The following is a 26,452-nucleotide window of genomic DNA, read 5'->3' as shown; positions in this document are numbered from 1 at the left end:
AATCTCATCTCTTTCTATGACCAGGTCTCTTGCCACCTGGACATGGGAGACAAGGTAGACATTATATACCTAGACTTCCAAAGGGCTTTTGATCTAGTATCCCATGATATCCTTGTGGGAAAACTGAAAGATTGTGGGTTCAGCTGCTCGACGGTTCAGTGGGCGGGAAACTGACTACAGGCTGGGACCCAGAGTTCTCATGAACGGATCTGTGCCGTCCTGGCACGAAGTGGCAAGTGGTGTCCCTCAGGGGTCCGTGCTTGGACCGGTGCTTTTCAACATCTTTATCAATAATTTGGATGGGGGAGTGAAAAGCTCGCTGGCCAAGTTCGTGGATGACACCAAGTTATGGGGCAGTGTGATCACATCAGAAGATAGGTTGCAGATACAGGCAGACCTGGACAGGCTCAAGACTTGGACAGACTGGAACCAGATGAAGTTGAACACTTCCAAGTATAAGGTGCTCCATCTGGGGGCAAACAACCCACAACATACATGCAGGCTCGGTGGTGACAGCTTGATTTGTACCACAGCTGAAAGGGACCTAGGGGTAATGATTGACCATCACATGAACATGAGATGTCACTGAGAGGCGGTGGTCAGCAGAGCAAATAACACACTGGTATGCATCAACTGATGCATCTCATGTAAAACTAAGGAAGTGATACTTCCACTGTACTCAGCACTGGTGAGACCGCAGTTGGAGTACTGCATCCAGTTCTGGGTGCCACACTTCAATAAGGATGTAGAAAAACATGAGAGGGTCCAGAAAAAAGCCACCCGTATGATCAGAGACTTGCAAGGCAAACCTACGAGGAAAAGCTGAAGGACCTGGGCCTCTTTAGCCTAAAAAGAAGGTTGAGAGGGGACTTGATAGCAGTTTACAGCTATATCAGAGGAGTGCATCAGGAGCTCAGTGAACAACTGTTCACTAGGGCATCCCTGGGAAGACCAAGACCAGTGGATATAAACTCCTGGAATGCCACTTCAGGCTCAATTCCAGGAAAAATTCCTTCACAATTAGGGTGTCCTGACTGTGGAATAAACTCCCTCCAGAGGTGGTGCAGTCACTTACCCTGGAGGTTTTCAAGAGCAGACTAGACAGTCATCTCGCTGGGGTCACCTAACCCCAGTTGTCTTCCTGCCTGGGGGGGCCGGACTCAAAGATCTGCAAGGTCTCTTCCAGCCCCTAACAATCTATGAATCTATGAAAAAAGGACCTGGGGGCTTTGGTGGACCACCAGCTGAATATGAGTCAAAAATATATTGCAAAAAAACCTAACAGTCTTATAAACTGTTGTATTAACAGGAGTGTCACATGCAAATCAGGGACAGTGATTATTCTATTCTGGTCACATCTACACGTACATTTAAGCATGCCTAAATTTAATTTGCATTAAGCAATTTTTGGCAGGTGTCCCTGCAGTCCTGCCATATGCCCCTAATGCATTAATGTGCTTTAACTAATTGTGTCTAAATTTGATACCTGCATTTGCAGTATGAAATTTAGGCATGATTAGCCTCATTTCACTATTTTTAATGTGAATTAAGGGTGCAGAGATGTAGCTGCATGCCTGTAATATGCATTAATGCATCTTGTGTAGATATGCCCTCTATTCAGTACTGGAGTACCTGGAGTACTGTGTCCAGTTTTGGACCCCACGTTTCAACAAAGATACGGACTGTTTGTAAAGAGTCCAGCACAGGGGAACAAAAATGATTGGGGATCTGGGGGGCAAGATTTATGAAAAAAGGCTGAAAGATCTAGAATTATTTAGCCTGAAGAGAAAACTCAAGGGAGATTTGATAAAAGTTGTCAAGTACCTGAAAGGAGATTATAGAGAGGATGGAGAAGGGCTATTCTCTGTGGCTGCAGGGGACAGGACTAGGAGCAATGGCCTCAAACTGCACCAAAGGAAATTTAGGCTGAAGATAAGGAAGAACTTTCTAATTATAACAATGGCCAGGCATTGCAACAGACTGCCTAGAGAAGCTGTGGAATCTCCATCCTTGGAAGTTTTTAGGAGGTTAGATTGCCACTTGGCTGGGATGGTTGAGTCAGGGATGATCATGTCTTGAGCAAGGGGCTATAGTAGATGACACTGTGAGGGCCCTTCCAGCCCTCCCTGCTTACGTGCAAATAGAGGCTGAAGAAAAGAGTCTATAATACAGATGTAAAAAAACCCCCCAAAACAGGAGAGATTAAAGAAATGCCGAAGATGAGGGGAAAAGATTATCAGGATGGAGAAGAAAATTAAGTAAAAGTTGAAGGGAAATGCTTTTGAAATCTGGTTTTCCACATTGCAGTACATTGTAAGAAAGGCAAAAGCAAGAAGATTAACAGTAAAGTTCACCAGTGAAGACAGAGAATAAGGCAGAGATTTAGGACAACATATAGGAATGGAGGAATGCAAGGGACAAGAAGGGTCATCAAATCCAGTCCACTGCAATTGTAGGCAAACATGTAATAGTACTGGAGTCCACTATGGCCCCCTGCCATGACAGACTTGCCACCCAATTGGCAATTTTTAAAAAAAGAGGTACTCTAACAGGTACAACGTAGCAAATCAATGAGAAAGATTATATGGATAGGTCCAGACTTAAAGCTGTAGTGTCTGTATAGACTGTTATTGAGTAGCAGAGCAGAATGGGAGCACCAGAAGAGTAGGGCTACTCATGATCACAACCCAAGACATGCAAAATGGAATGCAAATATAAAAAAAAAAATAATTTGGCTTTTAAAGTATGGCAGCCACAGTATTTTTTGATAATTTCTGTAAGATAAACACCCCCCTGCTGAGCAGATGGAAAGAATACTGATGTTGCTGGTAACTGTTGTTTCAAAAGCAAGATAGAATATAGCAACCAGAGCTTTCCTCACTTCTTAATAGAGGTAAAGTACGGATCTGCACATAAATATGGAAAGGAAGATGATGGAATTTGTAAAGCAGCTGAATCCAGAGATAGACTGGGAAATGGCCAGAAATTCAATGTAAAGGAATGCCAAGCTGTGGGGGTTGAAAATTATATTTCATTCTCGTTTCAACTTACGCTCGAACTATGACAAAACAGCATTCTATTATCTGGTCATAGGAACAAAGGAACTGCCCCACTGGATCAAACTGGTGGCCCAGTCTCTGGTCTCTGAGAGAGACCAGCACTAGATGTTCAGAAGAAAATGTAGGGAATCTCAAATTAATTGGTGTGGTATCCATGGACAGGAAAAAGCACTCTAAAAGGGATATTAGCCCAAGCAGCTGTAGCACTAACTTTAAACAATTCCTTAGAACTTTGAGAAAATGATGTCATGGGAACTAAGTGAAAGAATGGAGGTCTATCACATTTTTTGTCACATTTGTACTGGGAAGAGCAGAGACTTGGGAGCTGGACTGATAGGACTTGATCCTGAAAGCACCTATTAAGTTTATTTATAGGTGTGCAGTCCCATCGTGATATAAACTATGATAACATTAATGGAAGATGTCTCAAGAAGGAAACTGGGAGTGAGGTGGTTTAGAGGAATGACTTATAGAAAGTTGAGGGGAGTTAAGCACAAAGTCACAGAAGTTCAGTGAGTTGGCTGATCCATTAGGTGGGTGGGTTACAGCTGGAGCATAATAGATAAAATAACAGGAAGAGCTGAGTGATGGCAACCAGAGGGAGGAAGACCACCAGGAAGATTGAAATGTGAAATGAAATGATCCCATAACACTGTGGGATTAGAGAGATTAGATTAGAGATTAAAGGACAAGACGATGAAAACTGCAGTGAATGAAATTGCTTAGATCTGTCTCAGCACTGAAATTAGATATATTAGCACTTATTTTGTGATCGTTTTAGGATTATTTAACTTACTCAGTAACCTTGACTGATTAAAACATATCACAAAGCAATAGGAAGAGTAATGGTTTAGAAGGCCTAGATAAATCAGGTAAGTAAAAAAATTGTTTGCAAATAAATTAACAGGAGAATGTTAATTCTCCACATAACTAAAAATGTGGAGAAATATTAGCTAAGGAATCACGAGAGAGAGACTCAGTTGTAAATGTAAATGTATAGGCCAGTACCACAACCCTCAAAATTCATCATGTGATTTACTACAGTGTTTAAAAGCAAGCCCACTTTTTTCATACACAGCAACATGTGCACAGTACTTACAATGCTTGGACAAAAATGACTTGCATGCAAACTTTTACAAATTTGGTCCACTGTGACCAAACTTTATTGCCCATTTCATGGAGCTGTGACAAAAGTCTAGGAATCAAACAACATGGGGATCACAGAGGCTATTATGTTTATTGTGCTGAACAGACTGTGATAATCCATTAAAGAAACATTTTCAACAAGCAAGCGATTCAAAGTACAATCAAAGACAGCAACTCTATATGAAGAATAAAGCAAAAAAGTTAGAAGACACTCAAGGAGAAAGTAAACTGTAGTTAAACATCTTGAAACTTTTCTCCTGCAAACTTACTCAACTTGCAGAAATGGCAGAAAAGTTAAATGTCCAGTCTTATTTAGCAGTGACCAATGACAGCAAAGAACAGTCGTATAAAATTTATCTCCCACAAAAATAAACTATATATATAAAAAATTTTATGATGTTCTCACTGTTTCAATGGCCGCATGCATTTTTTCAGTCTGAAAAATGAGGTAAAGTAGGCCCTAAGAGGTAGTAATGTGTTTTGATTGTACTACAACATATAGAAAATATATGATTAACTTCATCAGAGCTGTAAATCTCTCAGAGCTTGCAGTCTGACCTACATACATCCACTATGTTTCATCCTTTGAATATTGTGGTTAAAAAAACCAAAACCTAAACAAAAAATAAAAACAGCCCCCAACCTTTCGTTAATTATTCAATTGTTAAAGCCTGATTCAATGTCCTTTTGAAGTCAACTGAAGTTCTTCTGTTGACTTCACTGGATATTGGATTTGGCCCCTAAAATATGAGTATTTCCAACTTAGTTGATTTGAACATGACTAATTTTAATACTCTGATCAGCTCTTTCTCAGCAAATCTTAGCAATGAGCCCTCTGCTGTCTTTTTGAAGAGGTCCATTTTTCTTGATAATTACGTCTTTGAAGAAGCCACTAAGTAGTTATCTTTAGTTGCATTTGGCTCAGTACTAAAGCCATACTGATAGAAGACTTCCTGAGAAACTACCCCTGGCCCATTTAATAATACAATGGTATAAAGTAGATATACTGACTAGGAGAGAAAGAAAGAAAGAAGGAAAAAGAAAATAGAGGAAGGAATAAAAATCTCTACATAAGAAGCATTTAAAATAAATCTGGTTGAAACATATTACAAAATCACATTTGTGTAAAATACATGAAAATACTTGTCAAGCATTTTCTTACAATCTACTAATTTTTTTAAAAAAACAACAACACTTATTTGTGATTGCATTATGCAAAAGCTGAGCTTGTTGCTTCCCACCTACAAAGCTTCAAGTTTCTTTGAAGGGTTTTTTTTTTAATACGAAAGTAATTTAAAATGTGTTCATTTCCAACAATGTTCTTTTACAAAAATAGTTTTGAATGAGGGATTAGTTGCAGTCGTAACTGTTTAAAATGTCTCAAAACTAATGCTTGAAAGTAACAAGTTCAATCCATTTAAAGTCTGGAGGTAGGTCTTTGTCAATTGATTAGTCCATTTCTTTAAACATTTCATTTGAGGTACAAACTTGGACAGTAATATTTAAATGTCATGTAGTGTCATTGAAGAAAATCATCCTTACAAACCTACAAGCAATTCAGTACAAAAATATATTCAAGTTAACAGTACGTTACACAGAAGTCTAGCAGAGAATAGGAATAAGTATATTAAAAAGAGGAAAAAGATGTAGTCATGCTGAAACACATTAAAGATATTGCTCTTAATTGCAATTAAGTATTGAAGTAGAAATAAGGGGAAAATGCAGATATTTATGATTATCTACCCAATAATATTTTCCTGCATTGTATGTGTATAGCAGCATGTATTTATTAGGCTGTTGACTTAATTGTAAAAATCAGAGGTAGTATTGAATAGTGGGGTAATATTGCATCTGTTGCTAAAAGTGCTGTTTTGAGTGAAAACATGGAGAAATGTCACTGGGGTTAAAACTCCCCTGTGAACCATCCTATGTCAAAGTATATTACTTAAAGTAATATACAAACTCACTTGAGGTACATGGTGTTGGTTCTTACATCAAGACTGATGAGTGATGAGAAGAGATTCATTCCCTTTGATAGACTGATGTATGGTAGGTAGAATTAGCTAAAGCTAAACCAACACCTGGGTTATTTTTGATTTGTTCAGGTAAGTTCACAATTCATTTGAGGTACCTTGCTTTTACTTGTTTTAAACACTTTAGTTCATAAAACTATGTCTTTACATGGCTTAAGAATATATTGGTGTCAGTCACCTCTATTTTCTAAACAATATCTGGCTCTGTGGAAAGCCAACTCTACCTGAATTCCTATTTTCCTGAAGATGAGGGCTGGGAATTTTGTTTAATACTATTTCTGATGATATGTTTGTATTTGTATATATATACAACATATCTTTGTCTTTCTTCCCTTTTGCAAAATGAAAGTACCTTTTTCTTGTTGATTTTTTCATTTGCTTATCAGCTGAATTAAGTGAAATATCAGCTTTCAATTTTTCCTGAAATAACAGTAAGTCTAAAAAAAAATCAAGTACAAGTCTACAAGAAGGTTATAAAAAGAGTAGTATCTATCCCTTATCTTTGGTGTCCTAAACAGGGAGGTTACTAAGCTAGGGAGTGGGTCCTTGGAGGTGTTGTAAGGCCTAATGTGTTACACACAAAACCTTTCCTATTCCAATGCCCATTATAATTAATATTTTACAAGTTTCTTGTTTGTATGCAGTGCAGTGAATGACTTAACCTGATTCAAAGCTCTTCTTGACCCATACACCCTTACTTAGCAGCTCAAACAAACTATTAGTAGGTTAAGAAAAAAGAAAACAGTAATTAAAAGTTGCATCATTAATCTGTGTCCCCTTGTGTTACAGCAGTTTTTCACTAAACCTGGGAATGTGAAGGGATTACAAAGGTGATTAATAAAGTCCTTTTTAAGGTTATGTGATTTCCGTCCCCCTCCCCCATCCCCCCAGGCAAAAGTGGAAAGACCATGGCAATAGAAAATAAGTGGTCAAGGCAGCGTCTTCTCCCTTCAAAAGACCCAACTGCTGATGAGGTAGAAATTGAATGGTGTGGTTTTCTAGTCTTCCTCTGCAGATTCTTGTGAGGATGTCTCTTCAGTTTCTTCAGTCTCTTCCTAGAATGAACAAATAAAATATACAATTATCCCTGTTGCTATGCCTTTCAGATATAAAAGCAGATAATGCTGCCACCAAGGACCTTCTTTCAAAGAGTAATTACTTCCCAACACTCTTTACAACCTCTACATTATTCCAAGAGTCCAGGGGAGTGCATTTCTTTTCAGGAGGGAGGCAAGTTTCTCCAGGGCCCAGCTAGGCCTGTGCAGACTGAGAATCTGACCTCTCACCATCAAAAAGAGGCAAAAAAAGAAACAAGAGCTCTGGGACCTCGTTCCTCCACCCCTTGTTAAAGGGAAAAGGGGCCGCTGATCACATCAATTCATTTTTGGCTCTCCCTCCCAGTTGCCTTCCAGTTTTCCCACTTTTAATCCCATGTTGATATTATGTCAAACTAGAAGAAGAGAAACTAAATAAAAATGCAGGAAATGGAAGGGGTTTTGAATTTGAACTTCACAGTAATTACTTTGTTGTATTGTGTTTGACAGTGGATTGATTATATCCTCTACATTTCTCATGACAAAGGCAAGTCAGCTAGGTGTGAAACTGGAAAGAGCAGGTTCTCCTCTAAAACTAGAACCACCTCTTATTTCAGATAATGTCTAAAAAGAAAGACAAGGAGGAAAATCTTGACTGAAAGTTGCCACTTCTGACTTTTTTAATAAGGTGCAATTTCTTTCCTCTAACCTGACGTTTTTAAAAGATCAAGAAGAGAATTTGAGTGGATTTTTCTCAGCTGCTGTGTAAAAAAAGAACTATTAAATCATTTGGCCTTAGTACTAAAATGTGCATGCAAAAATGCCACTGTGTTGAGATGCAGTATCTGAAAAGTAGACTAGCCCCGCACAGGAAATTTGACATAAACTCAGACAGAGTCCCCGCTTCACATGACCTGCCCTCTACTACCCTATCCCTTGGCCTTGACGTTTGCCTTCAGCAGGCTGGTTCTGTTTGCAGTCTTCTTGATGCTGCTTATTTAATAAATGTGCAGTACCTTTCAGGACATGGGTGGTAAAACTGGAGACAATAAACATCTTTGATAAAAGGACTGTTAGTGAGAAGTTGATTTTTATCAAATGCTGCATATCATCTTGTACGACAGCATGTGAAAAAGATCTAGGAAGAATAGGTAAACATTTACCCCTACAGCAAACTGAAACCTTTTAAGAATGACCAGCTTAAAACAGCTTATAACAGTCTTCATACTTTAATAGATTTGATTTTCCACATGGCTTCATTTTGTCTGGGTGGCTGACACAATTTATAACTCTCTTCCTTTCCCAGGCTGCTACAGTACACTATTCAGTAAAGCATGCCTTAAAGCTTGCCTGTGTTATATGACCAAACTTCCATTCATTAGTGTTTGAAACACCTCAGCTGTGAAGGGCTCCTAAATGCTACCATGTGTGACACTGCTGCACCACTGCGGCATTGAGAAAAAAAACCCACTATGCTTTAATCACAGGCCACTGCTTACTGCAATCTATTGTCAAAAGTTTTCAAACATCCAAAAAAAAAAAGGCTGGAAAAAAGCTGTAAATCTAGGGAATAAACATAAGTACAAACGAATGGATGACAGCTTAAAAAATATAACCACAGCAGCATCTAGCCATGAGATTTCACACTGGTTTTGTTTAGTCTGCTTTCGGTTATGTAGGAAATGTGGAAAGCATGAAGCAACCCCCTTCATGCCCATCCTCAGTTAAACCATGGGCCTCAAATATTTAAGCCAGTAGGTTTATACCTCTCGACTAGGAAACAGGCCATGACCCTAAGATACTCTCTGGAGGACCAGCCACAAAGAAAGATGTAGCATGATCAAAGCCATGGGCAAACAAAAGTGAGCAAAGTCAAGTGTCAACTGCCCTCTGACCTTGTCTTTTCAATTAATATTTAAATTCCAGAAAGGCATTAAGCTATCATGCAGATACACAATTTTCTTCCTCACAATAACTCACATCTAGTTGTGATATGGACTATATTTAAATGACTGCTATGAAAATACTAATAGAATTACAAATGCTTAGGTGAATTTTACTTCATCTCACACAGTCTTCAGGGAACTGAATCTTTTAAATGCTTTATCAAATCACATTAATATACAATGCTTTTTTCCCAGCTCATCCTCCCAGCCACACAGAGGACAACAGTGGCTGTTGCAACATTTCTGGCTAGGAGGAAACAGGCATTTGAAGTTATCTAATGAACAGGCATTTGGGCGGCATGAAACCTAGTGCCAGAAGTTGTGTAAAACAAATTACTTTGAACCTTTGCACATTCCCAGCTCATCAAGATCTACGAAGAGCAACTGCTTTGCTCAATGCCACAGTGACTATTCAGCTGAAAATGATGACCTTGGGTTCTGTTTTCTTTACTTAAAATAACAGTCATAGGTATGCTTTTTTAAATGCTATTTTCCATTGACTTTGAAGTTGTTTCAGCTTTGACATTTAATTAGTGATGACATAAGGCTCAGCCATGAAATCTTTTTTTTTTAAAGCACAGGTAAGGGCAGTATTCAGTTTCTTGACTTTTCTAGAATGCCATTTTACATAGCTCACAGTCAAGCTACTTGACCATTTGCATCATTTTATGATTGGCTAGTTGGGAATATATTGTAAGCTCAGGAAGGGGGACCCAGGGTGGAAGCTACTAGAGAATGTGTTTATGGAAGCAAATGTTTCACAGACAGATTAAGAGACTTTATTATGGGGAAAGGCATATTTTGTCCTACTGTTCCTAACTTTTGTGCTTTTGCCATGATTGCTCAATTGTTGGTTAGCAAAGCTGCATTCCTAAATTTGCTTTGATCTCAAAGAAGAGTCTTTTGTGAAGCATGGCAGAAATGGGAAAGCTGTCCGACTTTGGAGGGGAGCAAAATGAATTGCAGAATGAAAGCCATCTTTTGTCAAGCCATTCCTTCTTGGCAAATCGAAGAATAAAACGCTTAGTCTAGAAGTTAGTGTAGAAGAATGATGTTTATAAAGAGCATAATCAGTAATTTCCATATTTTCTCACATACTAAATACATAAGATATGCACTTTGTTTTTGGAAGACAGAAGGTAGAAAAAAAGATTTTTTCAGAGTCATGACCGATTGTGTGACAGAGTAAGTCCTCCCAGAAATGTAAGAGTAATCAGGAAGCCTGGCATCCCAAGAACCAGTGTGAATGAGGCAGCAGGAACTATCTGGTGTGGCAGGACAGCAGTACAGCTAGTCCCCGGACCCTTGCAAGGGCAGCAGCAAGATTTACTTCTTTACTGTAAGTCAGTCTTCATATAAAATTCCTATAAATTATAAAGTGTTGATTCCCCACCACAAGCCTCATCAAGATACAACAGACTGCATATGCAGCAGCTCGCTCACTCTTAGCCAGCTCAGTGGCTCTTAAGGCCAAAGCTAGTGCCTCACCAGCAGTGGTGAGGAGGTTGACATTGGATTCCACCCCTGCTGTTTTCTGCTCTAGGGAGACGGAACAACTATTTTGGCAGCTATTTAAATACAGCGTTTCCATGCTTCTTTTCATCCCTCTTCCTATTACAGCAAAAACAAATCAACTTAAGACATGCACCCCAATTTTGGAGGGCTGAAAAGCTGCACAAGGCATGTGAGTAAATATAGTATAACTTACTGGCTTACTTAATCATTGCTGATATGCTTGATATGTCTTGACATGACTGTTGCTATGGGAAACCCCAAAGTAGGTTCATAATAAAGCATCACTTCAGCAAAGAAGGCACTTTTATTGAAGTAACTAAACAGTTTGTACCCCATGAAGAAAGTTAGTTTTCAGTTGAGATTTGAAAGGAGAATGGGCAGATGAGGCAGAGAGACTAGAATTTCAAACAGCTAAAACTGACAGATATGGCTAAAAAATTAAAATGTTCTAAAACAGTGGTTTTCAACAGGGGCGCACTGATAGAGATTTTTTGGGCCGATACTGATGGCCAATTTTTAATAAGCCATATTGGCTGATACCGATCTGATTGCCGATATGCAGCTGGGCAGCTTGGACAGCAGTGTCCAGCTGGTAAGTCTGTTGTGGGGGAAGGGGGGGAGGGGGGAGGGAAGGGGCATGGGGGGAGGCAGAAAGAGGCCCCTGCAGTGAGGGAGGGAGTGGGGCTGGGACAGGCGCTGCACAGCCAGGGCAGGGCATGGGGTGGAACCGTGAGCGGCTCGTCTGGAGGGTGTGGGGGGGGAGGAGGGCTGTGCCCCCTGGATCTGCACACGGGACAATGGCGAGCTGCTGCTGTGGGCTGGGGCCAGCACCAGGCTGTTCCGGGGTGGGGGAGGGGAGTTGGGCAAGGGATACATTCAGGGTGGCGTGACACTGGGAGAGGAGCTACAGGGGGAGGGGGGCTCCCAAAATTAGCTGTAGGTCTCTCCCAGTGCCACTGCTGCCAGACCCGAATGCAGCCTGGCTCAGCCCCCAGCCAGGCAGAGCCTGGCACTGTCCCCGGCCCCAGCCCGCAGAGGCAGCCTACCTTCATCCTGCATGCAGATTGGGGGCACATGCCCCCCATGCCCTCCCAGGGTGTGCACAGTGGCAGGAGCTGCCACCTCCTCCCTGTGCCCCCTGGATGAGCCGCTTGCAGCTCCATCCTATACCCTGGCAAGAAACCACTTTTCACAGATGAGCCTATGAACTGCACTTCATCAACCTCCTAGGTACAGAAACTCATGGACTCAATATAGACATTGGAATTCTGACACACTACAACCTGCCAGACATCTGACTCCCCAGGTACCTCTCCACTTTTACCTCCTACATCCCCACTTCCCCACTACCCAACCCCAGCCTGTCCTTCACCCTCTGACACCTCCGTTTCCATTTTCACTGACTGGCTTTCTTGCCTGCATTGCATGCCAGCCTCTGGCTTCTTCACTATTCCTTCCATCCAGGAACAGCACACACACCAACTGCAGGTGCTTCCTCAGCCTGATAAAGGGTTTTTCAACCTGAAAGCTGGCATCCTAGGCAGCTAAGATGAGCTCACTTGGAGCCTTACAACTCCACCGCAGCCAACAAGCCTCAGGCCTGTCAAAGACGTGATGGGTCTGGGCTTTCCCCAGCTAGAACTGTGTGTGTGCATGTGGTGGCGGAAGGTTATGGTGCCTCCTACCCGCCTTTCACCGGGGAGATCCTCGGTCCTGGCATTTGCTGGGGATGCTGCGCTGCCAGCAGTCCCACCTCCCAAGTCTGGCAGAGTGCAGTTTTAGTGGTCATGCCCAGGACCTGGGGCCTCCTCCTTTCCCATAGTCCCAGCTCATACCTCCAAGTTCAACCTGGCATGGGAGCTCAGCAGGGACATGTTCTTCCCCTGCTGGCTGGCGATGAGTGCCACCTCCAGCTCTGAAATGGGGCATTAAATGGTTCAGAAACCAGAAACCAAAAGGAAATACGTGCAGACAGAGTGAAGAGGATGGCACTCACTCCGTCTGAACCTGGAGCTTGGGGAACCCCAGCAGCAGGAGGTTCACTTTGAAGAACATCAGTTGCTCCACCAAACCAGGATCCAAGGAGGTGCAGTGGGGCATCACTAAATCACCAGCAATGTTGAACACCCTCTCACTTGGAACAGTTGTCGGTGGACAGGACAGGTGTTCCAGGGCAACTGTGGTCACATCTGGCTGTGGCTTGCGCAGTAGGCCAAGGGGTTGCATGGCAGAGGCTCCACCTCCTCGGCGAGATAGGCAGCCACCAAGGCCTGAGCATTACCTGCCTGCTGGTGGGGTCTGGTGCCTCTGGACCCCGCCATGGAAGCCATGCCCTTGGCCCATATTGGCAGCACCTGTGGTGGAGGAGGAAACTGGCTGGCAAATGGTGTGCTACTATAGTATGAAGCTTAGCAGAGGTTGAAAAACCTACCCAAGAAGCTGGGTGAACACTCATGCAGTCAGTCCATGCTGAACTCCATGCTTTCACAGTTTAATGCTGTGGAATTCTGACACACTACAACCTGCCGGACATCTGACTCCCCAGGTACCTCTCCACTTTTACCTGCTACACTCCCTTCCCCACCACCCTCCCATCCCTCACCCCTTGTTGCCTCCATTTACTATTTAATAGAGTTTAATGCTAGCTCCAATAAGTCTACTTGTGCTGCAGTGCCTATAGCATAGATATGCCCTCAAGATATTTCCCACCTTAATTGCTTTATCAGTTGATCTGTGCTACAGAGTAAGGTGTACTGTGAAGCTATACCATCCTGAGGGGAGCATTGGGAGGCACTCTCCAGAATGTCTTAACACACAGAGAATGAACAGCTACACCTTGTGAGGTGCCTCCCTTTGGTGGCTGGTCACATCAGCTGGCTTACTAGGCATGCCCCTTATTGGTGCTGACATCCTTAGGGCAAGGGTATCAAACTGGTTTGAACCCTAGGCCAGCTCTGAACCATGGGGCTCTTTGTGGGCTAGACATTGATCCACCTCTAGTGGTAAGGCGAGCAGTGTCAGGGATCTGTGGAGTTAACACAGCTGTCACCTACCACCCACCACCAAAGCACATCCTCAGCGAGGCTCTGAACCACAATGGGTCCCTCCCCTGAATTCCTGGTCCCTGCAGGAGCCCTGTGGGCCAGATGACATGGCTCCACAGGCCATCTGTTTGACATTCCTGCTGTAGGGGAATTTCGACAGACACTTCCTTATGCTTCACAGGGTTTGTCTACACTGCATGTTCATTCTTAGCCTGTATTTGGCTAACACAGGTCAAAGAATGAAGATACAGTGTCACAGATTTCAGTGCAGGCTGGCTGCCAGGCTGCCTGGTAGCCTGTGCTGAGTTCATGCTGTCACATGTCATGCTGTTGTTATCCACACTAGCTAGATTAATGCTAGGACAGAGAAACCTACCTATGCTGTAGTCATACCTTTGTTAGCTGTACACCCTTCTCCAGCCAGCCACAGTGCAGGGGCTGCAATTCTGCCTGGCTGTCAGGCAAATTGCAACAATAAGAGTGACAGGCATCAAGCACAGGCATCCTGATAAAAGAATAACCTTACTTCCTAGCTACAGTTACATGACATGGGCCAGGAATGTCTGAAGTTTAACATTTGCCATATGGCAGGAAGCAATACCAACACAGCCTCAGGTAGCTAATGCTATATCTCCTCCTGCCCTCAACACCTTCTCTGGCTTTGGAAATCAAATATATATACTGTATTTTCTTCCATATAACACATACCTTTTCCCCAAAAATCAGCCCCCCAAAATGGGGTGCATGTATTAAATGGGGAAGCTGATTTTTTTTGCCCAGGATAGAGGCAACCTGCTTTGATTGTGGTACTATAGTATAGCAACTGTGGCATTAGGTTTCAGGCTGAGGGAGTCACGTGACTTAATAGCCTGCTGTTCTTCACTCCACAGGTATTAACAATTGCCTCTCCATTTTAATGGTCTTGATGTTTTACTAATCAATCTTTCTTAGGGAAATGCTGCCTGTTAATTGCTTCAAATCTCTTTCCTCCTATTACACAGCCTAGAAGACCCTTTAGTTCTTTTCAAAATCATAGCTCCACCAAGGGAGGATAGTTTTCAGCAGCAGCCAGGCTTTCAGCTTTAGTTAAGCAGGGAGGTGGTTGGGGGAAAGTGTGGGGGGGGTGTCATCTGAAGATTAGGCTCTGTCCCTGCTCTATGCAAAGCAATAACTCTGTAAAAATCTTTCCCCCACCCGCCTTCATTCTCCCTTTCAAAAACAAGATGTGTATTAGATTTTGGGGCATACATAAAAATATGGTATGCTAGAATATCAATAACAACCACTGACTAATTCAACCAACTTCTGTATTTACAGGAATGTCTTTTGCAAATGAAGGTAAGTGATTTTTCCACTCTGTTCAACACAGGTGAGGCCTGGAGTACTATATCCAGTCTTGGGCCACATGGTTTTTCGATGGCTATAAGGGACAGGACTAAAAGCAATGGCTTCCAGCTGGAGCAGAGGAAATTAAGGGTGGAGAATCAGAAGAACTTTCTGACTATGAGTATGGTCAAGCATTATGGTCACTCGGCTAGACAAAGCTTTGGTTGGGATGATCTAATTGGGGATGGTCCTGCTTTGAGCAGGTGGTTGGACTAGATGACCTCCTGAGGTCCCTGCCAACCCTAACTTTCTATGATTAGAATAGGCAACTTAGAGAACTTGTGGAATTTCCATCCCTGGAAATTTTCAAGAATAGGTTGGATAGATACTTGGCTGGAACGGTTTAGTCAGAGACAGTCCTGCCATGAGCAGGAGGCTGGATAAGTTGACCTCATGAGGTCACTTCCAGCCCTACTTCACTAGGATCTTAATAAAACACAGAAACAGAAACATCTAGAATACGTTATGAACATCTGTCATGTCTGAACTCCCAGGCCTTTTTAAACACATGGCCATTTCTTGTTCTCAGTTCTCTTCCTTCTGCAGTGCTTTCTTCACCTGCAGGCTCCGTTTTTTGCTCCTTGTGTTTGTCACTGAAAATAACTGGGTGAGCACGTATTCCTTATGATATTGTATAAGTGCTGTCCATAGCATTTGGACTATGCAAGAGGCAGGGGGATGTCCTAAAGCACCAATGAACCTGTGTACAACTTGGTTGCCTTTCTTCTTTACCTCTTTTAGGACTCACCCTGGAAGTTTGTTTTAACACAAAACTTTGGTGCTTCTGGAATAACTGTTCATTTGAATCCTGTATTCCTTCCCATTTGAAAAAAACAATAGTTTGGAATGTTTGTCATAGTATGGTATTTCTTTTGCTCCAGCGTCATGGGGTAAAGTTATTTTATAGCCACTTCAAGATTAATTGGCTTTGTCTCAAAAAGCTTGTTAGATTTTGGAACTTGAGTTTTTCACCTTCTGCCCATACATTTCTGAATTGTCAATCCTAAGAAAAATTTGAAAGAATTACTGCAATATTCTAGCAGTGCTAAGTCTGCATCCCTTGAATATGCCATGGCTTTTGTTTTAAATAATTTTATTTGCTATTTGCATATATTTTTCTGACTGTGAATTGGAAAAGTCTGAGAGGATGTGCTTGAAGTGATATGTCAAAGAAAAGTGCTGACATGAGCAGCTTACACACTGTAGATCTTTGTCTCTTGTTAACTCATCTGGAATTCCACGGTGTGCAAAACTGTATTGTAGCAGGAACCACAAAGGCCTGTGGCTCCTGTTACATCTGTAGAGGGGAAGTGTAGTAGCCTCAGTGTGCACCCATTTAAAGATCAGGTAAAATGTATTTTTAAATGGTTAACACAATAAAGTTACTGTAGAATACTGCCTCTTATGGTGTTAATAAATAATCAAATTAGCATATCCAGAAGCATACCAAAGATAGGGAGAGCCTGAGGGAAATACCTAAGGCTGATCTAAGGTGACTATATATCACATAATTTCCTTGATTCGGCACACATGGAGTGCACTTTGCTTCTTGGGAGTAATTCTGGAGTGAGCACAGAAGGGGTGAAGAGAAGACTAAGGGCTTTTGTCTATACCAAGACAGTGGTATGTCAAAGTGAACAAAAGTGACACACAGTTTTTAAATATCTAAGCTTTTTTAAAGTAGAAAGACATTCTACTTTGCCTTGTGATATGGCCCAAATCATGCTAAGATATCAAAATGCCTTACACAGCCATATTTTTACCCTTCCTGACAGTTGCACGGGCTCAAAAGTGATTCACAACTGCCCTAGAACCTTTTTAGAATTAGGAAACCCTTTGTTATTCAAGGCACCCTTCAGAAAATGCAAGCTCTTAGTTTTCATTCTTTTTTGACGATAGATAAAATAATAGAGCAATTTTTCTGTTGCCAGGAACTTAGAAGGTCAGATTGTTTCTAATCCTTTGGATTCTTATTTTAAATCTCTGAGTTTATTTTATGAATCATGTTTGCACACCTAACAGTGCTTTGACACACCGCTGTCTTGGTAAAGACAAAAGCCCTTAGTCTTCTCTTCACCCCTTCTGTGCTCACCCCAGAATTACTCCCAACATTATGTGGCACCCCAAGGCACCCTTGACAGGATCTCAAGGAACCCTGTTTGAGAATCACTGCCTAAGGGCATAGACTCATAGAAAAGTAGGGCTGGAACAGATCTCAGGAGATCATTTAGTTCAGCGGTGCCTGAACTTACAGCCCTACAGACCAGATGAATGATGCAGAATCAGTATGTGGGGTCAGTGTAATCCAGCGTGCCAGATCAGGCTGCACCCTGGCCTGACCCTTCATGCCTGGATCTGGCCTCACACGTCAACTTGACCCCACGCACCCAAATCCATTTACTTGCCACCCTGACTCTGCACTCCCAGATCCAACTGTGGAACAAGCCTGCTCACTGCCTCATGCCCACACCAATGTGACCTAACACACTGGACCCCATTATCTGGCCCAGATGGCTCCCCACGGGCTGCATGACACAGCTCTGTGGGTCAGATCTGGCCCCATGGCTGGAGTTTGAGTGCCACTGATTTAATCCAACCCCTAATCATTCCTATCTAAACTACCAAAGAGGCAACCAGATCAGGTGAGAGTGAAATAAAATGGTAAAGAAAATAAGGAACTATTCCAACTGATTCATGGTTGAGTCAAGAGTGTGACCTTATACAACCTAGTGGCAGACCGACAAACTCCAAACATCTTTGTTTTTGAGACTTTAAACATTTGAGGCAGGGACTATAATTTACGTTTGCAAACTGCACAGCGAAATGGGGCCCAGACCCATGGCTCCTGGGTGCAAAAGCAATATAATAGCAACAACTGTAACAGAAGAAGAAGAATTGAACTGAGGAAATTCTTGGACAAGGCAGGCAAAATTCTGTTACCCTTTGTGTACCACTTGTCAGGTTTCCAGGTGTGTAAATTGCCTTTTTGGCACTTAGGTACAGACTGTAATTCTACTGATCTTGCAGCATGGATACATATGCATGCACACAAAAAGCTACATGTGAATACACCTGAGCATAAATCCCAGAAGAAGCTAGGAAGAAGAACACTTTCTTGTGTTTTGCCTCCAAGAGCTGAGTGGTTAAGGCACTCAGAGAGAAAGCAAGAGACACAAGTTGTATCCCCCTGCCCACTCTGGACAGAGTGAATTTGAACTTCAGACTCTCCCACATGCCAGCATAATGCCCTAAACATCATGTCACAGAACAGATTTCATGCAGACCCTACTAGAGCACTTCTTTGGAAGCTGAGTCACCACTTTGCATTTAACAGCAGCTGGATAAAAATGAGTGGATAGGAGAGGGGAAATTTCTGTCCCATCAGGGGTAGGAGTCAAAGTTAGAACCCAGGGCCTGCTCCCTGCCAGAGCAGCAACCATCTCCCCACCTCCTGTGCTTCCTTCTCTTCCTTTTGGTCCCATACATCTCCCTCTCTTGGTTGTCCAGGGCACCAGCTTCAAAAGGAGAGCTGGAGAAAGAACAGGCTAATGCCTAACCCAGGGGTGAGCTAATGCCTAACCAAGGGGTAGGCAATTATTTGGACTGGAGGACCACTTAGGGAGGTTTGGTGACCTGTAGCAGGCTGGGTCAGCGCCCCTCCCCCAGCCCACAATACTCCCTAAGTGGTCTGGGGGTGTTGGATGGAGAAGGTGGGCGGGGTCTCCATTGGCAGGGTGTGCTTGGCCAGGCACATGGGATGGGGTTGCAGGTGGGCTGGGAGTGGCATCCAGGAGTGGGATGGGTGGGTGGGACTGGAGCTGGGATTGTGGGGGCAGGGCTAGGGCAGATCCATTCCCTGCATGGCCCTCTTCTGTCACCATCCTGTGATTCCGGCCCTGGCCCCAGCCATCCTGTTCTGGGACAACATTCCCTGCCCGCCCACGGCCCCATCCTATGCACCCAGCTGAGTGCTCCCTGCCCACAGGGGTCCCAGGCCGGTCTCCAAGGAGATCCCACCCACCCACTCCATTTGGTGCCCCCTGCAGTGAATGCAGGGCTGACAGGCCAGGGTGCCTGGGCAGTGGGACCAAGTGTGGTGGCAGCATTAGTGGCAGCAGCCTGAAGGATCTGCTGCTGCTGGGAAGCAGAGTCCAGCCACTGAACTGCCCCAGCCTCACTGCCTGCCTGTGGATGTTGACATCAGCAGCATGCACCACAGCCCAGGCTGCCTCCTGTGCCTGGGCCAGGCAGGGCCGAGGGACTCACTGTGGGCCAGATAAAATCCTTTGGTGGGATGTGGCTGTGGGCCATATTTTGCCCACCCCTAGTCTAACCGAAGGCTTGGCCATTACACCACCATGCTGAGAAACTGAAGAGATGCAGGTTCAAGTCTCCTATGAGCAAGTGGGGCCTAGAACCCAGGGAATTAGTGTTTAAGCCTCTTTCACTATTAGTTATGGGGTTTTGTCCAGCTATATTATTATGACTTCCATGTCCACAATGGGTGCCAATGTGTACATTTGCTGACCACTGTGTAGCTGACTGCACCCAGTCAATATAAACGCACATGTCCTCACTGCAGAGGATGGCAAACTGTGCAGAAGTGCCAACAATGTATGAACGGAAAGCATGAATGACTGGTGTCTCCCACAACTCAGGGGGCACCATGGCGGTGAATGGTGGGTGAGGACCACCCACTGCTGGCGGTGGCAAGTGAGGACAGCCCACAGCTGCTGCCAGTGATGTCGCCAGCGAGGGGAGGGGAGTAGGTGCAGGTGGCAATCACCCGTAGAAGCCAGCGGTGGCTTCAGCAGCAGCCAATCTCGGTGGGGCACATGCCCCCCCCCATATGCCCCCTCTACGTGTTGCCTATTACTGGAAGTGGGTTTTACTCTAAGGCCAGGGACCTTTCAGAAAGCAACACTGATGGGCACCTCTAAAATACTAAGAAAGGTGATGATATCCTCAATTCACTTGGTCCAGATTCAACATGCATATGTGACTGTACTCCCCTGGACCACCCAGGCTGCAGATGAATAAATATTATCATCACCACTCAGCACCCCCCTTACCAATTATGTCATAGTATTTAGGTATATGCAGTGCACTGACAAGCTGCAGGTCTCAGCACAGAGTTTTGTCCCTTGTGGTAGTGAAGACTAAAAGGTTTAGAATCATAGAATCAAAGGAAGTTAGGATAGGAAGAGACCTCAGGAGGTCATCTAGTCCAATCCCCTGCTCAAAGCAGGACCATCCCCAACTAGACCATCCCAGCCAATGCTCTGTCTAGCCAGGTCTTAAAAACCTCTAAGGATGGAGATTCCACCACTTTGCTATGTAACTTGTTCCAGTGTTTTACCACCCTCCTAGTGAGCAAGTTTTTCCTAATATCCAACCTAAACTTCCCTTGTTGCTACTTGAGACCATTGCTCCTTGTTCTGTCATCTGCCACCACTGAAAACAGTCCAGCTCCATTCTCTTTTGAACCAATCTTCAGGTAGTGGAAGGCTGCTATTAAGTCCTTTCTCAGTCTCCCCTTCTCTAGACTAAATAAGCCCAGTTCCCTCAGCCTTTCCTCATAAGTCATGTCACCCAGCTCCCAAACCATTTTGGTTGCCTGCTGCTAGACTCTCTCCAATTTGTCCACATCCTTTCTGCAGTGGGGGCCCCAAAACTGAACACAGCACTCCAGATATGGCCTCACCAATGCTGAATAGAGGGGAAGAATGACTTCTCTTGAACTACTGGCCATCCACCTACCAATGCAGCCCAGTATGACATTAGCCTTCTTGGCAACAAGGGAACCCTGCTGGCTCATGTTCAGCTTACTGTCCACTGTAACCCCAACGTTCTTTTCTGCAGAGCTGTTGCCCAGCCAGTCAACCCCAGCCTGTTCTGGTGCATGGGACTGTTCTGTCCTAAGTGCAGGACTTCACACTTGTCCTTGTTGAACCCCATGAGAGAAATGTTCCTTCCCACATAGGTAGAAATGACATCATTCAAATTTCCCCTGAAAAACCCATGTGTGAAACAGCCTAGGTAGCTGTACATCCATAAAGTCAGTTATACAGTGAAATCTGCTTTTTAGAAGGGGTGAGATGCAACATTATAATAAAAGGGACAATATGATAGTCCACAGTGAGGGTAATTGCTGAAAACCCAGCCATCTATTTTAGACCAAACTATAAAAAGAAATATTTTCTTATTCTATTTTCTCAAAAGAAGGATTGCTGTTGCTTACTGGTAAACAATGCCCAAAGACTTTCAAATCCAATTCACTACCTCTTACAAATTGTTACATTTCATTTATGGAAGAAGTGACTACAGTGATTTTTAAAGTAACTATATGTGTATGTGTGTGTGTGGGCATGTATACAAATACATCCACACGCATATATACGCATATAACTCCCATTTGAAACATGGCTGAAGAATTTTGCCAAGCAACCAAGCTTATTTGAGCTTCAAGAGCCTTGAAATAATAAGAATGAAATTGAAAAACTGTAGCCAACTGAGCCACACACACCTCATTAGGGCCTAGCTATGTGGGAAGGCCAAGCTGCAGCTTCCTGGTCAAGCATGCTTAGCCATTGGAAAGGGCCTTCAGGAAGGTGAGATAAAAGAAGCTTTCAAAGTGGAAGTGCACAGTGACATTTTTATGAGCACTAGTCATGAAGGCTTCTAAACACTGAACAGCTCAGTCATTTACATAACCTACTTCACAAAGAAAATGAAGGCTGCTACAAGGGGTGTAACAAGTACATTCTTTGTAGGGGGAAAGGTTGAGTTGGAGAACTCTGTTGTTATTATTACTTTTTCTAAATCTTGATGGTTTTCTCTCTCTCTTTCACTCATGAATGAAACAGTTTAACAAATACAGCTCTACCTTCCCCCAAGAATGCTGAGAAAAGTCCCTAGAATGAGAAACATATTTCTGAAAGATAGCTTAGCTGAGTCCTCTGATTTGGTTCAACAAAGTTCATGCAAGGCTCTGTGGTATAATTCAGCTAAATGATTTTTTTCCTTAAAAAACCAACAACAACAAAAAACCCCAAACAACAACAAAACACTAAAGCTTAACAGATTTGTAAAAATGCTTTAAAAATGTCTGAAGAGTTTAATCATAGATCTTACCACACAGACAGTGGTGAGGCTGTGTGCTGCCAGTAAAGCTGAGTATTTAACTTTGAGAGATGAAGTTCTGGGTTTAATTTTCAGTTTCAGACTAAACAGCAGGTCTGCAGTGAAAGGCAGGGCGACGACTCCTGAGCAAAATAGTGTAATGGAAATGCTTTCTTTGCAAATGTTGCTGATTGTATAGCCATGGAGCACCTCTTTGTGCGGGCAAGAGAGCAAAATCAGAGAACTCTGTGTTGGTTTTAATAAGACTCCCCCTTCCCTCCCTTTTTTACTGCACAGAATTCTGCTGCTATTTTATTATGTAAAGCTTCAGGCTAAAAATATATCCCTAATTTAAGCCATTTTGCCAATAAATCTACAAATACCTGGTAATCCAAAAAGGGTAGTTATGGTTTAATTACATACTCTTCTTGTCAGCTTAATATGTTCAACTCCTAAAGGATTTAGAGTGATGCATTTAAAGATTTTTTTTAACTTCTTGAATATCTCTAAGCAGTCTGGTGGAAAAGGCAATAAAGTATGGTCCTCTTCAGCATGGTACAGGAACCAAGTTTTCAAGTTCCATCTGTTAAATGCTTCATGTTACCATGGGGCCAAGCCTTTTGTTTTTCTGCGCTGGATAGCTTGATTTAAAAATGCATTGGGGCTATCTGATTTAATGGTTAGTGTTTATTTCCTTTTGACTAAAGGAACTTTATGGGGGTTTCTTTTTCAACAGAATACATGTAAACCCTATAACCAAATGAAAAGGTACCTAATAGAAACCTATGTATGCAACATGTTTTCTTTTAGGAAAAAGAGAGACTTATTGCAATCAATACTTCAGTGTTCTCCTATTTTTCTGTTCCTAAACCTTAAAAAATTATATAAATTATAGTTAATGCCTCACTGTAGATCACTCTTCTTGGGAGACTGCTGAAGTGATGGGGAGGCTGTCTAAAATACAGTTATATGCACCTTTGCTTTTCCGATTTAAGTATCCAGATTTTGCCTCAAAATAGCCCTGGGAAACAGCAAGGGGAAAAAACAACACATTCACTGCCCTGAATGTTGATCTCCTGGGTCCTAAAGTTCAGTGTTTCATTCTTCCAGACTGAGTCTGGTTTCAATGGAGCTCTCATTTTTCTTCCCACTAATCCTGCCCATGAGATCAGCAATTGGTAACTCTGTGTGGAATTAAACACTAGGATGTAGGAAACCAGAGATCTACATTTGGGCAGAATGTGGGTGACATGTTATTTTTTTTCATTTCTCCTTTTTTTTCATGGCTATTGAGCAGCAGATAAGCTCCAAAACCTGAGGTCAGAGATCAAAATAAATCAACACAACTCCTCCAGCAGCCTGCTATCCAAAATCTGTAGGGTTCAGGAATAATTTTTCATGCGCTTTTTCCCATTCAATTCATCAGATGCCAAGAGGCTCACAGGACAGGCAAAACAAGGGATATGATGGCAATATACAACTGTATTGAGATACAAACAGAAATAATTTTTAAAAACAGATTGTAAGCAGCATTATCATAAGCCCCCATGTCATATTTTCAGAACTGCTAGTTAACTAAATCAGAAGCCTAAATCCCAATGCTTTTCAATTAGACCTAGGCTGCTGAAACGCCCAGGTACTTTTAAATTTTGCCTTGTGTCTACAGCCAGAAGTACATCATGGTAATAGTAATCACTGTGCTTGTGAAAACTATGATACTAGTGCTCTGTTCTAGCATTTTAGCCACCTGTTTGCACCTTTAACCCTTTGCGCTTGGTTCTACAAGCAGAAATCTAGCTTCCTGCACTTCAGTTAGATTTATTAGATAGGGAAGATTGCGTATTACTGTCATGGTGCCAGGAGTTCCCTCTTACCTGAACACTTGGTACCAGTATCAAGTGCCAGGATGATTGGCTGCCACAGTGATTTGCTGTCCAGTGTCCACATGGTGTAGTAATACTTTGAGGTCAGCAATCAGCACTTAAATAGTGCATTAGAAATTATTTAAAAAACAGAACAAAACAAAACTATTTTATAATGGCTCATCACTAATAGATAAAAATGATAAAATACTTTATTTCTTATTCTAATCTTGAAGCTGGTAGGATTTTTTGGCCTACTCCAAACAGGGTTGATGATAGAGCTTCTGTTGGACTAGGGTTGATCTGACTGGTCAAAAAATATGTGGTTAGTTGACTGATCAAATATTGTCAAATATTTTAAGCATATATTTATTAAAAGAGTTAAGAGAGAGACTTTGATCTCCAGCAGGTTAGATGCTTATGCTAATTACAAAAATATTAGTTAACTATTATTGTGAAACTATGAAATACAATTCTAAAAAAATCTAATGATTTTTTACATCTATCAATGTTAGGGAAGTGTAAATGTGAAGGACAGTAAAGACTGAACAGCTCTTCTTTTCCTTGGCTTTTATCCCAAAACCCAGGGTCAGTCCAAACTGTTCAAAAAAAAAAAAAAAGAAAAAAGAAAGAAACTAAACAGAAATAAAATGCACATAGGAATTATAAAAGACAAAAGTCAGCAATTAAAATTCAATTATGCTACATAGGCAGCAGGCCAACTCTTCAAAGACTTGGCTGCTTGCATTTGGAGATGACAGCAGTTACACAAGAGAGCTAGTAGGAGTAACTTTTCTATGCTGCTGGTATCTCAGCACAGGCTGCATCTACACAAACTACTGTGCAGTCATTACTGCACATTTATTTAGTAGTTGTATAAACAAGTGCTAAATAAATGCACAGTAATCCGAGTTACTGTACAGTAGCACCAGAGAACACTTTTTTGTGATGCTATGGTGTAGTAGCATCATGTTATGGTTTTTGCCATGCAACGCCAGTGTACAGTAATATTGGGTTACTGCGCAGTAAGTGTCTCATATAGATGAACCCCACAGAGTAGCTCCTGCAGCCTCATGTGATTTAATGGGGGGGAGGGAGGGTCGGGAGGGGGGCAGAGGAAGGATGGTGGAAGAACTCAGGGGATGCCTGCTCCTAAATGGAGCATATGTATAAATGTGTGTGAATGTATATGCATGCATTCTTGGCTACATGGACTATCTGCCAATTTTTGACTGTGGTCAAATAATATGAATCTATGAATCTATGAATAGGTGGTCAACTGACATTATATGACTAGTCAATTGACTGGCTTGCCAGCCCTATATTGGATTAACATGATTTGGTAGTTTCCAAAGAGGCTTTACAATATGCCAAGAGAGGAGTCCCTAGAGAATAACAATAGATGGTTTTCCTCCCAACCATCTCCTTCTATAGGATGTTTAAAAATGTTCACTTCACCAATAAATGATGAACAGGGTTCTGGAATCCTGGTTTTCCCTGATAAAAAAAAAAATCACAAATGCTCCGATACAAAAATCTCAAATTCTCCGACAAAACCCTCCAAATCCGTGATGAAAATGAAAGCCCCACCCCCAACCCCATTGGTGCCCCTCACTCTCCCCCACAGCCTCCCCAGCCCGGCTTGTGCCCCTCACATCCCACACAACACCCCCCAACCCATACTCATGCAGGCACAAACACACACATACACTTACACCCCAGAAGGTAGGTGTGTGTGTGGGAAAGGGGTGGGGCAGGTTAAAATGAAGGGGCTAGGGGGAGCAGATCAAGAAGGAGATGGTGGGAGGAGTGTGTCTCTGTGCCCACTCCCAGGAGCAGGGTCGGGGAGGCGAGGACAATGGTGCCTCTTTGCAGGACACACAACCAGGGGAGAGAGGGGACTCGCACATGGCAGCCACCACCGCACCATTGCACTGCTTGGCTGCAGTGGGCCATGGGCAAGTGGTGCAGCGATGGCCACCACCACCACGCCACCGCCACCTGCCACTGCACTGCACCACAGCTGCTGCACCACCACTACACCATGGCTCGCATGCAGCGGCTACCACCATTGCCACCACACCCCATGCTGCTTTTCTGCATCTGGCCATTGAAAAGCAGCATGGAGTGCGGTGGTGCGGTGGCAGTTGCAGCCACCACATGCAAGCAGCAGTACAGTGAAGTGCAGTAGCAGCACAGCAGCAGTGGTGGCGGCCGCTGCCATTCTGCTTACCCGTGGCTGACTGCAGGCAAGCAGACTGAGGTGGTGGTGGTGCGGTAGTGGCCACCATATGCAAGACCCCCT

At 43.0% G+C, this 26,452-nt stretch overlaps 1 protein-coding gene across 2 annotated transcripts in view; it reads right to left on the bottom strand.

The window, feature by feature from the left end:
- Window positions 1-4,277: 4,277 nt before the first annotated feature.
- The window catches only part of HMGA2 (high mobility group AT-hook 2), a 184,834-nt gene continuing 162,659 nt past the window's right edge, over window positions 4,278-26,452 (bottom strand). For both annotated transcript variants that reach the window (XM_006259276.4, XM_019493203.2), the window contains one exon: window positions 4,278-7,293. In XM_006259276.4, the coding sequence (XP_006259338.1) occupies window positions 7,237-7,293 (57 nt within the window). In that variant the 3' untranslated portion in view covers window positions 4,278-7,236. The remainder of the gene's footprint in view (window positions 7,294-26,452) is intronic.

The sequence above is a fragment of the Alligator mississippiensis genome, chromosome 4, assembly GCF_030867095.1.
Source record: "Alligator mississippiensis isolate rAllMis1 chromosome 4, rAllMis1, whole genome shotgun sequence".
NCBI classification, from domain to species: Eukaryota; Metazoa; Chordata; order Crocodylia; family Alligatoridae; genus Alligator; species Alligator mississippiensis.
The sequence above is the reverse complement of the archived record's forward strand: the minus strand, read 5'-3'. Positions and strand labels throughout refer to the sequence as shown.